General features: G+C 35.7%; 1 protein-coding gene across 2 annotated transcripts in view; it reads left to right on the top strand.

Annotated features, from left to right (window-relative positions):
- The window catches only part of GLIS3 (GLIS family zinc finger 3), a 521,896-nt gene that overhangs the window by 392,410 nt on the left and 114,928 nt on the right, over positions 1 to 14,558 (top strand). For both annotated transcript variants that reach the window (XM_055122898.1, XM_055122891.1), the window contains 2 exons: positions 2,001 to 2,162; positions 9,858 to 9,968. In XM_055122898.1, coding sequence (XP_054978873.1) covers positions 2,001 to 2,162; positions 9,858 to 9,968 — 273 coding nt within the window. The remainder of the gene's footprint in view (positions 1 to 2,000; positions 2,163 to 9,857; positions 9,969 to 14,558) is intronic.

Below are 14,558 nucleotides of genomic sequence, written 5' to 3' on the forward strand. Positions count from 1 at the left end.
TCCTTTTGAAAAAGTAGCTGGCTTTGTCAGCAATCATCTTCTGCTTGGGCTAAATTTATTTTTGTGTGAAATAAAAATCAGGAAAACACCAAAATTATTTTAAGCAAAATATCAAAATTGAAATAAACCAACATATGTCTGTGAAACATGTATGACTCTCAATCAAAAATAAGTACAACTTTCATAAATTTCTTAAAATACCTCAGCATGCAAAATCTGGACAACTTAAATAGATAGAGTTATGACATATTCAATTATTCTTTCTACTTATTTCATCCTTTACTTAAAGATAAAAATTCAGTTAACCAAATACTGGCCAGTCCTTTTTTGAACAATGTATTCTACCATCTGTTATGAAAAGGAAGAGAATTAAGGAGTTTAATAAAAGTTCTTAGAGAAAAGTTTTTATATCTGCTAACTTTGAACAAAAGCTATCTTGAATTGTTTTTTTCCTTAAAATTGTCTTATCCACTACCCCATTTTCTATCTAAGAAGTGAGGTTTTAAAATTCTATTTAAACACTTTATGCTTTGTTTTTCCTTATTTCTAAATATTCTTTCAGTGGGGACTTAATAAAATAGAATTAAAACTGATGAACTGGTATAAATATTCTGAGGGCTAGCACCAATGAGTGAGTTTAGCATTACACACCTGGGAACCACAATGTCCCCTATGGGCCCTCAGGATATTCCAAGAAAGTCACAGGTGAAAATCACAGAGATGGGGAGCTACGGCATGACATTAGCGGGAATCGAGAAGGAACTATTTCAGAGGACCATGGTCAGAAAAAGACTTAGAAACACTGAGTTAATAAATAAATGCCATCTATTTGCATAATCTTTATGCTAGCCTTAGAAGCTTTTTCTAACACATTCTCTCTATTAAACTGTCACTTCAATGATTAAAATCACCGTCACTTCAAGAATTAGAATCACAGTGACCTTCTATTTGCAGCTAATGTTTTGTTCAAAGAAGATATTACAAAAATATTATCATTAATATTATCGACAAGGGCCAGAGCGATTGTACAGTAGGCGGGGCATTTGCCTTGCATGCGGCCACCTGGGTTCGATCCCCAGTATCCCATATGGTCCCCTAAGCATTGCCAGGAGTAATTCCTGGCAGAGCCAGGAGTAACCCCTGAGTATCATTGAGTGTGACCCAAAAAGGAAAACATACATATATATTTTTTTATTGACAAGGTAGTGAAATGTTTCTTGGGTGTTTTGATCTATCATTTTCAATTATTATATTCATGAACTTGGTAATATTTCTTAAAAAGAAAACACAAAACTTTCACTTTATTCAGAAAAATAATTTAGCACTAAATAAATTATTTTCCCAGTTCCTTTTAAAGAGCATGTTAAAAACTTTATCTCTCTAGGTTTGGTTTCACCCTAAATGTTAACTAAAGGGCACTCTTTAAGAGCTGGAAAAGCTCTTAAGATACCGTGAAGAAAGTTTGTGATTTTAATGACTGAGTAAATGTGCTTTTATTCATCTTATGCTCTTGACTCTTCTGTTCACCTTTTCTTCTCATACATCACTTTCATTTTTTCTTGTTTGCTAATTGTAAAAAGTTTCTTCCTTCCTGGCTTCTCTAATTTAGACCAATTTTGAAATGGAAAATTGTGTTAATTTTTTAATAAATGTTTAAGACACGCATTAGTGTATTTTTATTAACTGCACCAGATGGCTCACAGCAAATTTTCTCTGACATAAGTAATCACAGAAATCAGTTTGGGGCCCAAATCTGGTATGGAAAGTGGCATGTATATTCAGTGGAAAAAATGCAGTTTACATAAACATGTGGATATTTTTAGAAGCAATATTTGTTATTCTATGGATTTCATTTTATTTCTTTTTTTTTTTCTTTTTCTTTTTTTTTTTTTGCTTTGTTTTAGCTTAAGTGCAAAGTAAGGACTTTTTTTTTCCCTGTTCCCCGGACTCAAAACATCCAAGATCTTTCTTAACCACTCCAAATTGTTTTCTTTTCACAGTTTGAAGGTTGCAAAAAGGCATTTTCAAGGCTCGAAAATCTTAAGATTCACTTGCGGAGCCACACCGGTGAGAAGCCATATTTGTGCCAGCATCCAGGCTGTCAGAAGGCATTCAGTAACTCCAGTGACCGCGCCAAGCACCAGAGGACACATCTGGACACTGTAAGAATGAATGGCAAGACTTTTCCAACTTTTCCAACTTCAGCACAGAGCTCTGGTATCAGGAAGTGCCTGTTTGATAGTAGGATGATGAAGTTGTTTGCTTTTTGGTCTGCAGGTTAGAAGGACAATGCCAAGGGCATCAGTGGAAACTGGTGAAGGGCCAGAAGAGGCCTAGTTTGACTCTTCGCACTTTTTTGTAGTCACAAGTTCTAAATGTTACAACTGGATGGGACAAAGGTGTTCCTTGGTTACCTCTATGTACTAAGTGAAGTTTGTGATTGTAGTGGTAGTGATATTACTTGTGATAGTGGTAGATTTCAGTACAGAAAAAAAAAAAGACCTCTAGGGATTGGGCATTAAAATAAGTGTTCAGAGGCCAGAGTGATAGTACAGCAGGTAGGCTGACCCGAGTTTGATCCCCAGCATCCTATATGGTCCCCCAAGCACCATTAGGAATAATTCCTGAGGCCAGAGCAGGAGTAACCCCTGAGCATCGCTTGTATGACCCGAAAAGCCTAAATAAATAAATAAGTGTTCAAATATCTATATACACCAAAATATATCATCTATACTATTGCTACAATGAAAATAACATGGTTTTCTTTGCCTGGTCCCTTTCTTCTTCATCAAAGAGTCAGAGACAGCATTGTCTTCAACAGGAAAATCTCACCTTTTGCTTTAAAATCCACGTGGTATTTTCACCTCCGGCTATTTAAGCAAAATCAACAAATCTTTCCCAAGGGTTCAATTCACTTTGGTGTCCTATGCCTATACATTAATAGCCACATATCCATTGATATAAGCTCTATAAGAACATTAACAAATTATTTTACCTTAATAAGCTTAGTGCTGCAACATTTTTCTAATTTGCAAATACCTTTTCTATAACTCTCTCCTTTATTTTCTCAATTGTGTTGAACTTCCTTCTCTTCATTTCTTCAGTTTTGATGCCATTTTCCTTACAGGATGCCAGGTAGATGATATGTAATTTCACTTCACTTAACAAAGCCATCAGGATAAATGTATTACACTCTTCACGGATCTCTTATCCCACGTTCTTGCAAATAATGTATTCATGACAGTACTTTTTCACTGTTAACATTCTGATGTCTATTATTAAACTACTCCAGAGTTTGAATTTTGAAAAGATACTGTTATTTCTACACACCTTCTCATACATATTTAAGATTCTTCTGGTGTTATAGTTGACATATTTATTAAATTTTATATTAGTCTCGATTAGTCATATTGATAGAAGTCATTTTAGCTATATGTCACATAACCTTTCTAAACAGAATTACCTCCTAATATACATAAATGTGAGGGTTTACTTAGTCTATATCTGATGTACAATTAGAGTAATATGGGTGGAGAATGAACCTTTCTCACTCTAACTGAACTGATTTCAGTGATTTGAGGATTAGGACCAATATAATAGAATATAGAATATTAAATGAATAAATTTTCGAACAGCAGGATTTTTAAAGGTAGAAACAGGATAAAAGAATAAATTATGTTAAAATTCTCTACTTTGTATATCTAAAATGGTCTTAGTAGAATCCAATAAATTTTCCAATTTGTCATTAAACTTTATCATGGAAGAATGAACATTTCTGAGACAAGATTGTCTTGAGAAATTGCTTCTACTCTAGCTGGTTATCTATAGTTTGAAAGAACTATTGTGAAGCTAAGTGTTACAGTTCTACAATGCCCTTCTTTGCTTGGAGCTAATTTTAGCTAATCAACTTAACATTTTCTGAAACCATTTGAAACTAAAAAAAAAAAATAGAACCCTGTTAAAAACTTTCGGGGGAAAGCGAAGATACTAATTTCATAATTCAGTTCAGAGTAGTAGATTTCAAACTCAACTTTTTATTTTTAAAAATGCAATTATTTATTGCATTTTTTGTGGGGGCATGGTGTGTCCTCCTTAGCAATGGCCAAGGAACCTGTTCTATTCCTGATAATAGTCAGCCAACTCAGTGTCAGGGCTAGGCAATGTGTTACAGCTGGGCTTCTATAGTACTTTAAACAATTTGGGCCTTACCTAGCAGTACTTGGGGCAACATGTAATGCCAGTAATCAAATAAAGCTCCCTAGTATATGCAACATTTGCATCCTGACCACTATGCTAGCTCCCTAGCGTCTTATTACATCTTTTTTAAAAATTTATTTGTTTTTTAATTGGTGAATCACCGTGAGGGTGCAGTTACAGATTTACACATCTTTGTGCTTGTGTTTCCCTCATACAATGTTCAAGAAACCATTCCTCTACCAGTGTCCATTCTCCACCACCAGTGAACCCAGTATTCCTCCCACCCCCCCCAATTCCATCCCCCCAACCCCACCCCACCCCGCCTCTGTAGCAGGGTATTCCCTTTTGTTCTCTCTCCTTTTGGGTGTTGTGGTTTGCAATAGGGGTATTGAGTGGCCATCGTGTTCAGTCTCTAGTATACTTTTAGTACACATCTCCCTTCCCACTCGGGATCTCAAACCACATTTTACTTGTTCCCTTATCTATCTGAGCTGCCTTTTCCCCCAGCATGTGAGGCAAGCTTCCAAGCCATGGAGCCAATGTCCTGGTAATTATTTCTACTATTCTTGGGTGTTAGTCTCCCATTCTGTTATTTTATATTCCACAGATGAGTGCAATCTTTCTATGCCTATCTCTCTTTCTGAATCATTTCACTTAGCATGATAATTTCCATGTTGATCCACTTATATGCAAAGTTCATAACTTCACCTTTTCTAACAGCTGCATAGTATTCCATTGTATAGATGTACCAAAGTTTCTTTAACCAGTCATCTGTTCTCGGGCACTCAGGTTTTTTCCAGATTCTGGCTATTGTAAACAGTGCTGAGATGAACATGTAAGTGCAGATGTCATTTTGACTATACTTTTTTGCTTCTCTGGGATATATTCCCAGCAGTGGTATTGCTGGGTCAAATGTGAGCTCAATTTTTAATTTTTTGAGAATCGCCATATTGTTTTCCAAAAGGGCTGAACCAGTCGGCATTCCCACTGGCAGTGTAGAAGAGTCCCTTTCTCCCCACATCCTCACCAACAGCAGTTGCTTTTGTTCTTTTGAATGTGTGCCAGTCTCTGTGGTGTGATGTGGTATCTCATGGTTGTTTTTAATCTGCATATCCCTTCTGATGAGTGACGCAGAGCATTTTTTCGTGTGCTTTTTGGCCATTCATGTCTCTTCCTTGGGAAAGTTTCTGTTCATTTCATCTCCCCATTTTCTGTTGGGGTTAGATGTTTTCTTCTTGTAGAGTTCAACCAGTGCCTTATAAACCCTTGATATAAACCCCTTATCAGATGGGTATTGGGTGAATATCCTTTCCCATTCTGTAGATTGTCTTTGTATTCTTGTCACTGTATTTTTTGTGGTGCAGAAGCTTCTTAGTTTAATATAGTCCCATTTGTTTATCTCTGTTTCCTCTTGGTTGGTCAGTTGCATGTCATCATTGAAGGTACCGTTAGTTTCAATATTGTGGAGGGTTTTGCCAAACTTGTCTTTGATGTACGTTACGAATTGTGGTCTGATGTTGAGGTCTTTAATCCATTTTGATCTGACTTTTGTGCATGGTGTCAGGTCGAGGTCTAAGCCCATTCTTTTGCATGTGGTTGTCTAGTTATGACAGCACCATTTGTTAAATAGGCTTTCCTTGCTCCACTTCTCATTTCTTGCTCCCTTATCAAATTTAGATGATCATACTTTTGGGGTTGTGTGTAGGGATATTCCACCCTGTTCCGTTGGTCTGCGGCTCTGCCTTTGTTCCAGTACCATGCTCTTTTAATTGTTACCACTTTGTAGTAAAGTTTAAGATTGGGGAGGGTGATGCCTCCCATCGTCTTTTTCTCAAGAATTGTTTTAACTCTCCGTGAGCGTTTGTTGTTCCATATGAATTTCAGAATTGCTTGATCCATTTCTTTGAAGAATTTCATGGGTATCCTTATAGGGATCACATTGAATCTGTATAATGCTTTGGGGAGTATTGCCATTTAGACAATGCTGATTCTCCCTATCCATGAGCAGGGGATATCTTTCCTTTTCCTCATGTCCTCTTATATTTCATGGAGTAGTGTTTTATAGTTTTCTTTGTAGAGGTCCTTTACGTCCTTATTTAAGCTGATTCCGAGGTACTTGATTTTCTGGGGCACAATTGTTAATGGGATTGCTTTTTTCATGTCCCTTTCCTCTGTCTCATTGTTTGCATATAGGAAGATCATGGATTTTGGGGTATTGATTTTATAGCCTGCGACTTTACTGTACAAGTCTATTGTTTCTAAGAGTTTCTTAGTAGTGGCTTTAGGCTTCTCTAGATACAGTATCATACCGTCTGTGAATAGTGAGAGTTTGATTTCTTCCTTTCCTATCTGGATATCCTTAATGTCTTTTTCTTGCCTAACAGCTATTGCAAGTACTTCCAGTACTATATTGAACAGAAGAGGTGAGAGTGGGCATCCTTGTCTTGTCCCTATTAGAGGAAAGGCCCTTAGTTTTTCCCCATTGAGGATAATGCTTGCCATAGGTTTGTGGTAGATGGCTTTGACTATCTTAAGGAAGGTTCCTCCAAAACCCATTTTGGTGAGATTTTTCATCACGAATGGATGTTGGATCTTGTCAACTGTTTTCTCTGCATCTATTGATATGATCATATGGTTTTTATCTTTACTTTTGTTGATATGATGGATTATGTTGATTGATTTCTGAATGTTAAACCATCCTTGCATCCCCAGGTTGAATACCACTTGGTCATGGCGTATGATCTTTTTGATGAGTTGGATTCTATTTTCTAATATTTTGTTGAGGATCTTCAATTCGGTGTTCATCAGGGATATTGGTCTATAATTTTCTTTGTTAGTGGTGTCTTTGTTTGCTTTTGGTATTAGGGAGTTATGTGCCTCATAGAAACTGTTTGGGAGAGTTCCTGTTTCTTCAATTTCCTGGAAAAGCTTGAGGAGAACTGGCAACAGGTCCTCTTTAAATGTTTGGAATAATTCTCCAGTGAATCTATCTGGACCTGGGCTTTTGTTTTTGGGAAGATTTTGATTACAGTTTCAATTTCCTTGATATTAATGGGTCGATTCAGGTATTCCAATCTTCTTGGTTCAGTCTTGGGAGATTGTAGGAATCAAGGAATTCAACCTTATTACATCTTTTAAAGCTACTGTTTTCCCTTTAAGATACCAATATGTCCTGTTTAAATGTTTTTTTTTTACCAAATTTTTGACATCTTTTAAAATGATAAGGTAAAATTAAGCTCAGTTTTAAAAAGTAAATTGTAATGCTTAAAATAACATATTGTTTAAATTTATGTCCCCATTTCCTTTCACGAATCACTCATTCTAATGTTTGAGAGTTTTGGATAAAATCTTTTTCTTCAATTAAATGGATTCTTTGCTTCTAGGAAAGTGTTATTTCCTTTGAGATTGCTGAGCTTATAATTCTAACCCTGACCATTTTTATTGTTTTCTGTATTAGAATTTGATATCTGAGCAGAAGAAATAATTGTATAGCACAACAAGAAAATAATGAAATATTGTTTAATGAAGTGTAGCATGCTACTCAATACTTAGGTAGTATGAGATAAAATGATCCATACTCCAATACCACTTAGTCCTCCCTGCCATTGCCATTTTGTCATTAGGCTGCTTGCTAATAGCAGGAGAAAATCAGGGCCAGTTATAATGAATGCAGAATAGTCAATCTTACTAAAGAATATCTGGAAATGGCATTAGCCATTCTTACCTTTACAATTTAGTGTGTATTGGATATGCCAAAAACAGTAACAATAAGTCTCTCAATGAGAGACATTACTGATGACTGCTCGAACAGATCGATGAGCAACGGGATGACAGTGATCTTTACAATGCCAAATAATAGTCACCATAATAAAAAATCGTAACAATAGGACAGTCCCTTAACCTTTGACCTGGCAACATCCTCTTGATGCTCAGAATGTAATGCTCAGTGCATGTGACCATAGGACTTCCAATAAAAAAAACTGACTAGGTCAGCACAAGATTGGGAAAGATCTACCGAAAAAGACCCATGTGTACTTAGAAATTATTGTAGGGTTAAAAAATCTTTGGCCAGAAAGATAGTAGAGAAGTTAAGATAACTTGCATGTAGATACCTTCAGTTCTACCCCAGGTATCACCAGGAGTGACCCCACAAAACCAGAGCACCTCTGAGCACTAGTAGGTGTGGCCCAAAAGAGCAAAAAGAGAGAGAAGAAAAGATTCATTGCTTACCCAAGGAAACTCATGTCAAGTAGCATCAACCAATAACTGATTACCATTTTGTAAAAATGGTTTACCTATTGTTTATTATTAAATCCCTAATATATACCACAGTGCTTTACACATCATGAGAGCATAAGCCGTTTAGTAATTCAGTTTGTCAGTCAGTGAACACATGCATAAAGTAATTAAACATAGAATTCAAAAAATGGGTATATTAAATTATATATTCTTGAACATTGTTCTTGGAATGAAAAATAACCCCACAAGATTAAATATAACTTTATTAGAACAAATAATATAATCCTTGTATGCTTTGGCTCACACATGACAAGCATGTGCATGAAAACAGGAACAAAATTAAAGGACTGAAAAAATATGATTTGGGGGAGTCAATAGGATAACAAATTCCTAGATCATGAATGTTATTTTGTAGATAGTATTCATTTCTTTCCCTAAAACTTCCATCATGTAGACATAGTTCTAGTATCCTATGCAGTGATATACTAAAGAGATCAGAGACTGCTAATACAACATATGAATACAGTTGATTTTGTTATTTTATTTGTAGTTCTTAGATTAAACAGATTTTGATGTATTTTGCACCTTGAAAGCCATACTCCTAAAGCTATGAATTTTATTACTTCAGAAGAAATAGGTGCTAAAATTTGAATCAATATATAGTGTGGTTATTACTTATTCATTCATTCTTAACTCATATGCCAGGGAGATAAAAATAAAGAATATTCTAGATTCACCTTTAAACCTCTGAACTTATATAACAAAAGCATGGGGGAATTGGAGTAACCCAGATTGTTTTTCTTTGTATGCAGTCAGTGATCTATTAACATAACTTGAGTTTAACACCAAGCAGGATTCCTCTAAACTAACAGCATTAATGTTGCTTTGATTTTTTTTTAATGTGTCTGTTTCTTGAAACTTACTTTTACTCACTTTTTACTAATTTTTCTTTTTAATTCTTTCCTCTCTCTTTCTAAATCAGGTTTCTTCTGAAACATTCTCAGTCTGTTCTGGACTTTTCTACAGCTTCTTTACCTGAACTCTAAAAGAGTATATGTTTCCTAGTTTCTGACTGTACCAAAGATTGTTTTCAGGGGAGCATAACTGTAAGTATGTCTGGGGATGCTAATATTACCTGCATTAAATAAATGCCCTAAAGATTTTGTGGTAAGTTTGCACACTAATGTAATCTCTTAAAAATGATCAAAAGTAGGCCATCTCTTTCTTTTCTCGCTCTCTTCCTTGAATGTTTACTCTTTGTCTTGATACAAACTTATAGGGCCTTTGAAATTAAATGCATGAATATATTACTGAGTATTTCACATTAGGCAGTTCATGACCTGAAATCAATAGTCTTTGGATAATAGTCATTTGTCTTTATGATTTAACCAGAGTTCCTTCTTTATTTCTTTCTTATTTAGAAACCTTATGCTTGTCAAATTCCGGGATGTACCAAACGCTACACAGACCCAAGTTCCCTAAGAAAGCATGTGAAAGCACATTCTTCCAAAGATCAGCAAGCAAGAAAAAAGGTAATATTTAAAAAGCATTTATTCACATATGGATAAGAAAGTTTATGTGCTTTCAGATTTCTTCTGTTGTACTGAAAGGTTCTGTAGAGCATTGGAAATTCATAGACTTCTCAAAGTATAACATGCCTAAGATTCTCTAAAGTCAAAAGTCCTCCATGAAGTAATAGCAGGACTAAGGGTTTACATAGCTGATAAAACCAGATACGCATTTCTTGGGAAAGCTGTATAATAGGAATCAGAGAAATCAGTGATTACTACCTAAATTGAAAAGTAACAAGGCTTTTAACTATACAAATAGCTAAAGAAAATTGAATCGTAAAAAATGACAATAATTTTTTCTAAAGTTAATGCTTTATTATAAAAATATCAATTCATTAAAATCATTTTAGCTCCGGGACTGAAGAGCTAAATTGATTTTAAGTTTTTAAAATCATTTTAACTCTTGCCCTGTATGCAGCTGAGCTAGGTTCAATCTCTGGCATCTTGTATATTTTCCTGAGCCCTGACATGAGTGTTCACTGTGTTTAGATCCTGTGTAAGCCCTGAGCACCAGCGGGTGTGGCCTGAAAACTAACAAACAAAAAAAGCAACAAAAAAAATCACTTTAGTTCTGATTAAAAAGGAAGTGATTCTCTAGAATGAGTAAATGCATAGCACTCTTTCCTTGAAACTTAGAAGAAACAGGTTTCTTAATAGGTACCATTCATGGAAGTCTGAAAAAGGGAAAATAAACTAAAATTTACTCTGATATTAGGATTGAAGAATCTTTTAAAGTTTATAAAAATTACAATATCTCTTTTGGAAGAAGAGATTCAGCCAGCCCACCTAACTTGTTTGTTCACCCAACCTCATAAGACATTTTGAAAGTGATTGGATGATGTGCTTCAAACACCTTAAGAGATCAAGAGTTTACTACTTTTTTTTTTTTTTTTTTGGCTTTTCGGGTCACACCGGCAATGCACAGGGATTACTCCTGGCTTTGCTCTCTGGAGTTATTCCTGGTAGTGCTTGGGAGACCAAATGGGATGCTGGGAATCGAACCCAGGTCGGCTGTGTGCAAGGCAAATGCCCTACCCGCTGTGCTATCACTCCAGCCCCAAGAGTTGACTACCTTTTAAGGAATTTCTTAATAACTGAGTATGTAGACTTGAGGACCAACAATTATCTTCTGACTATGGAAATATAATATATTGACCTGACCTTGGCCTTTGAGTGTTTTTGTTTGTGTTCAGATGGATTCCTTCATTGAAGGACCTTCATAACAAATTTAAGGCAAGTTCAAGACAATTTATTTCAAGTGATCAAAATCCATGCCCATGGTTGAAGTCTATGGCTATGGTTTTTAGGTTACTGTGGCAACTAAAATCTTGAATTCTTTCATAGTTTATAGGATTTAACACTTGTGTATGGGAAAAATGCTCTGTAGTCTTTTTGTTACTTGAGCTTTTTCTTTTTATTTTTTTTGAGAAGTGTTAGCATAATGGAGTTAAAGGCTCCTACCTGGAAAGAACTTGACCTCTTAACTTGAATTAGAAAAATGCGCAATTAGAAGCATTTTTTAGATATTCTTAATTGCATGCAAACCACTTTTATAAGTCAATGGATAAAATAACTTTCCTTTAGGCATATAGTTAAATTTTATTATTTGAATCTTAGTAAATTGCTAACAGATGATGATAATAGTAGGAATTATCATTAACAATGATAATAGATTATCATTCCACATAGATTGACTATATTCTTAGATTTTAGAACACTGGCATGACTAAATAATTTAATAATGTAAATAATGTAAATTTAATAATGTAAATAATTTAATAATGTAAATACAGAAGATGCTTAATATTCTTAAAATAGCACACCATCACTTTTACTGTAAACTGTATTCAGTGAGACAATTTAATGATTTTTGTCATTATTTGCATATTTCCTATAAACTTCAATTGGTAAGTTATGTGGGGTTTTTTTTTTGAAAGAGAGAAAACTCTTTTGTTGAGTTCTTCCCCTCTAAATATGAGGGGGAAAAATAACTCACTCACCATTCTCAAGTGTTAATATAATAACAATATGTGAAGATCAAAACTATTGAGATAGTAACAATTACCATGAAAAGGAAGGACTGTATAAGTTGCATATGAGGACAAATAAAGAGCAGCATGATATTAGGCTTCAGGAGGTACAGAAACTCAGCTTAGGTACAGAAGCATAACAGAATGTTTAAAGAATTGATAATGGTTTCTATTGTCCAAAGACAATGGTTTGTTTCCATTTCTGTGTAAAAGAAATGTAGTTCTGATTGTGTGAATGGATCTTGAAGCCCAGCTACAAACTCAATTTAAAAAAAGAAAACCACACCTTGAGATTACAAAATAATAGATTTTTAGGCAATTTTCTGATAACCTCCAACAGGCAATCTAGATAATGAGCATAGACTTTCTAGGATAGTGGTATAATCTAATGTCAGATGTTTCAAGACTCTCTTAATTTTCTTACATAAGATGAAGGAGGTATTCTCCCTCAAAAGACTTAACCTTTGATCCATTGTTTCCTGCTGATGGTTAAACTGGATTTGGTTGTGTCTCTTTGACACATTTACTTTATAAATTTTAACCTTCTTAATCTGAAACTTTTTTTAAATCTATGATGAATTTATTTATGGAAATTGAAATGTTGAAAGTTGCTCTGGCCAATAAGAAAAAGAAAGGTCACTCTCAGGAAAAGTGCCGATAAACCTGAAATCAACCATCCACATTTTGAAAGCTTGTGCAAGCATACCAGTGTGTAATATTTACACGGTACAATGTTGTTACTAGACCTTGGAGAGAGTCTAATTACTAAGTCACATCAGGGCTTGGTATTTGAAATATTTCCTGGCAGCAATAATAAGAAAAAAAGTAAGAAACAATAAACCTTTTAGGGCAGAATTAAGATTATTTACGACTTTAATTAAAAATTGAAAACTGGCATTATTTCAAAAAAGCCTTTACAAAAATGTGAATTCATCAAAAATGACCATAAAAATTCCAAGGTGATAAAGGCACAGTGGAGTAATGGTCCCAGCCCTAGGGAATTGTTTTGTTGAAAAGAATAAAACCCTTTTCTGTCACACCCTGTTAGTCATGGACTCCTTTAATATACCCTGCCTGCCTTCCTCTAATCCTCTTTTTAACCTCCCCTTAGACACTAAATGACATTATTTTGGTCCTAATGTTTCTGGCTTTACGAGGCCTTTCTCAGAAATCAGGCCCAGTAACAAGGCACTCTCAGCCTTCAGGGGGTGCCGAGATCTCATAAGTAATGCCCTGGCCATGGTCTTGTGGCTCTTTTCCCACACCTGTTGGATTCTATTTAAAACTAAGACAAACCTGAGTATCTCTGCTAAATATTATTTGAGATGTGAAAAGGAAGAGGGAAAAGCACTCTTCTGCAAAGGATAATTTGGCTCATTGTATGCGGAGAGTAACTTTTCTCTTTGCCTAATGCATGCACACCCACACATCCCATCAGCTGATGTGCAGACTTCTTTCAAATGCGCTTTGCAAATCTCAGGTCCATTAAATAGAGGGCTATACAGATAAACCAGTAGGGAAATACACAAGTCACCTGCTATGGTCTCGGGTGGGGATGGAATTTAGTCTGCAGAGCAAAAGGCCGAATCTGCCCTTCAATCTTGTCTGATAATGATGAAAGATGACTGCACCATTTGTGGGATATTAAAAAAAAATAGTCTGAGACTAACACCCATGAACAGTAGAAACAGGGCCAGGACAAATGGTCCATGCTTGGAAGCCTGCCTCAAGGGGTGAGGGAGAGGGCAATTGGGATAGAGAAGGACTGTGATGACAATGGTGGTTGGAAGGAACATGATGGCCTCTCAGTATCTGTATTGCAAACCATAAAGCTCAAAAGGAGGGAGAGAGCAAGAGATGAGAAAGAAGGGGGGAAAGAGAGAGCTTATCAGAGAGGCAGGGTGGGGTGGGGAGTGGCAGGAGAATGCTGGGGATATTGCTGGTGGGAAAGGAACACTAGTGGACGGATGGGGATAGGTTTGAAACATTGTATAACTGAAACCCAATCACAAAAGCTTTGTAATTATATCTCACGGTGATTCTGTCACTGTCAATGTCACTGTCATCCCGTTGCTCATAGATTTGCTTGAGTGGGTGCCAGTAACGTCTCCATTATGAGAGTTGGTGTTACTGTTTTGGCATATAGAATATGCCATGGGTAGCTTGCCAGTCTCTGCTGTGTAGGCAAGATACTCTTGGTAGCTTGCCAGGCTCTCCGAGAGGGGCAGAGGAATTGAACCCGGGTTGGCTGCATGCAAGGCAAATGCCCTACCTGCTGTGCTCCAGCCCACAGTGATTCAATGAAAAACAATAAATAAGTAAATTTTTAAAAATTAAGAGAAAGCTAAAGCAATATGCCACTTGAAATTCTCTGTTTTTTTATCAGAACTTTTCATTTTTCATCTTTGAAGTCCATATGCAGGGGTGTTCCTTCTTATCCAAAAGGACTTTTTAGAAGTGAATGCAAAGAATGCTTGACCAAAATTTTAAGAGACACAAAACTTTTGTTCAGTTCACACTT

The sequence above is a fragment of the Sorex araneus genome, chromosome 1, assembly GCF_027595985.1.
Source record: "Sorex araneus isolate mSorAra2 chromosome 1, mSorAra2.pri, whole genome shotgun sequence".
NCBI lineage: Eukaryota > Metazoa > Chordata > Mammalia > Eulipotyphla > Soricidae > Sorex > Sorex araneus.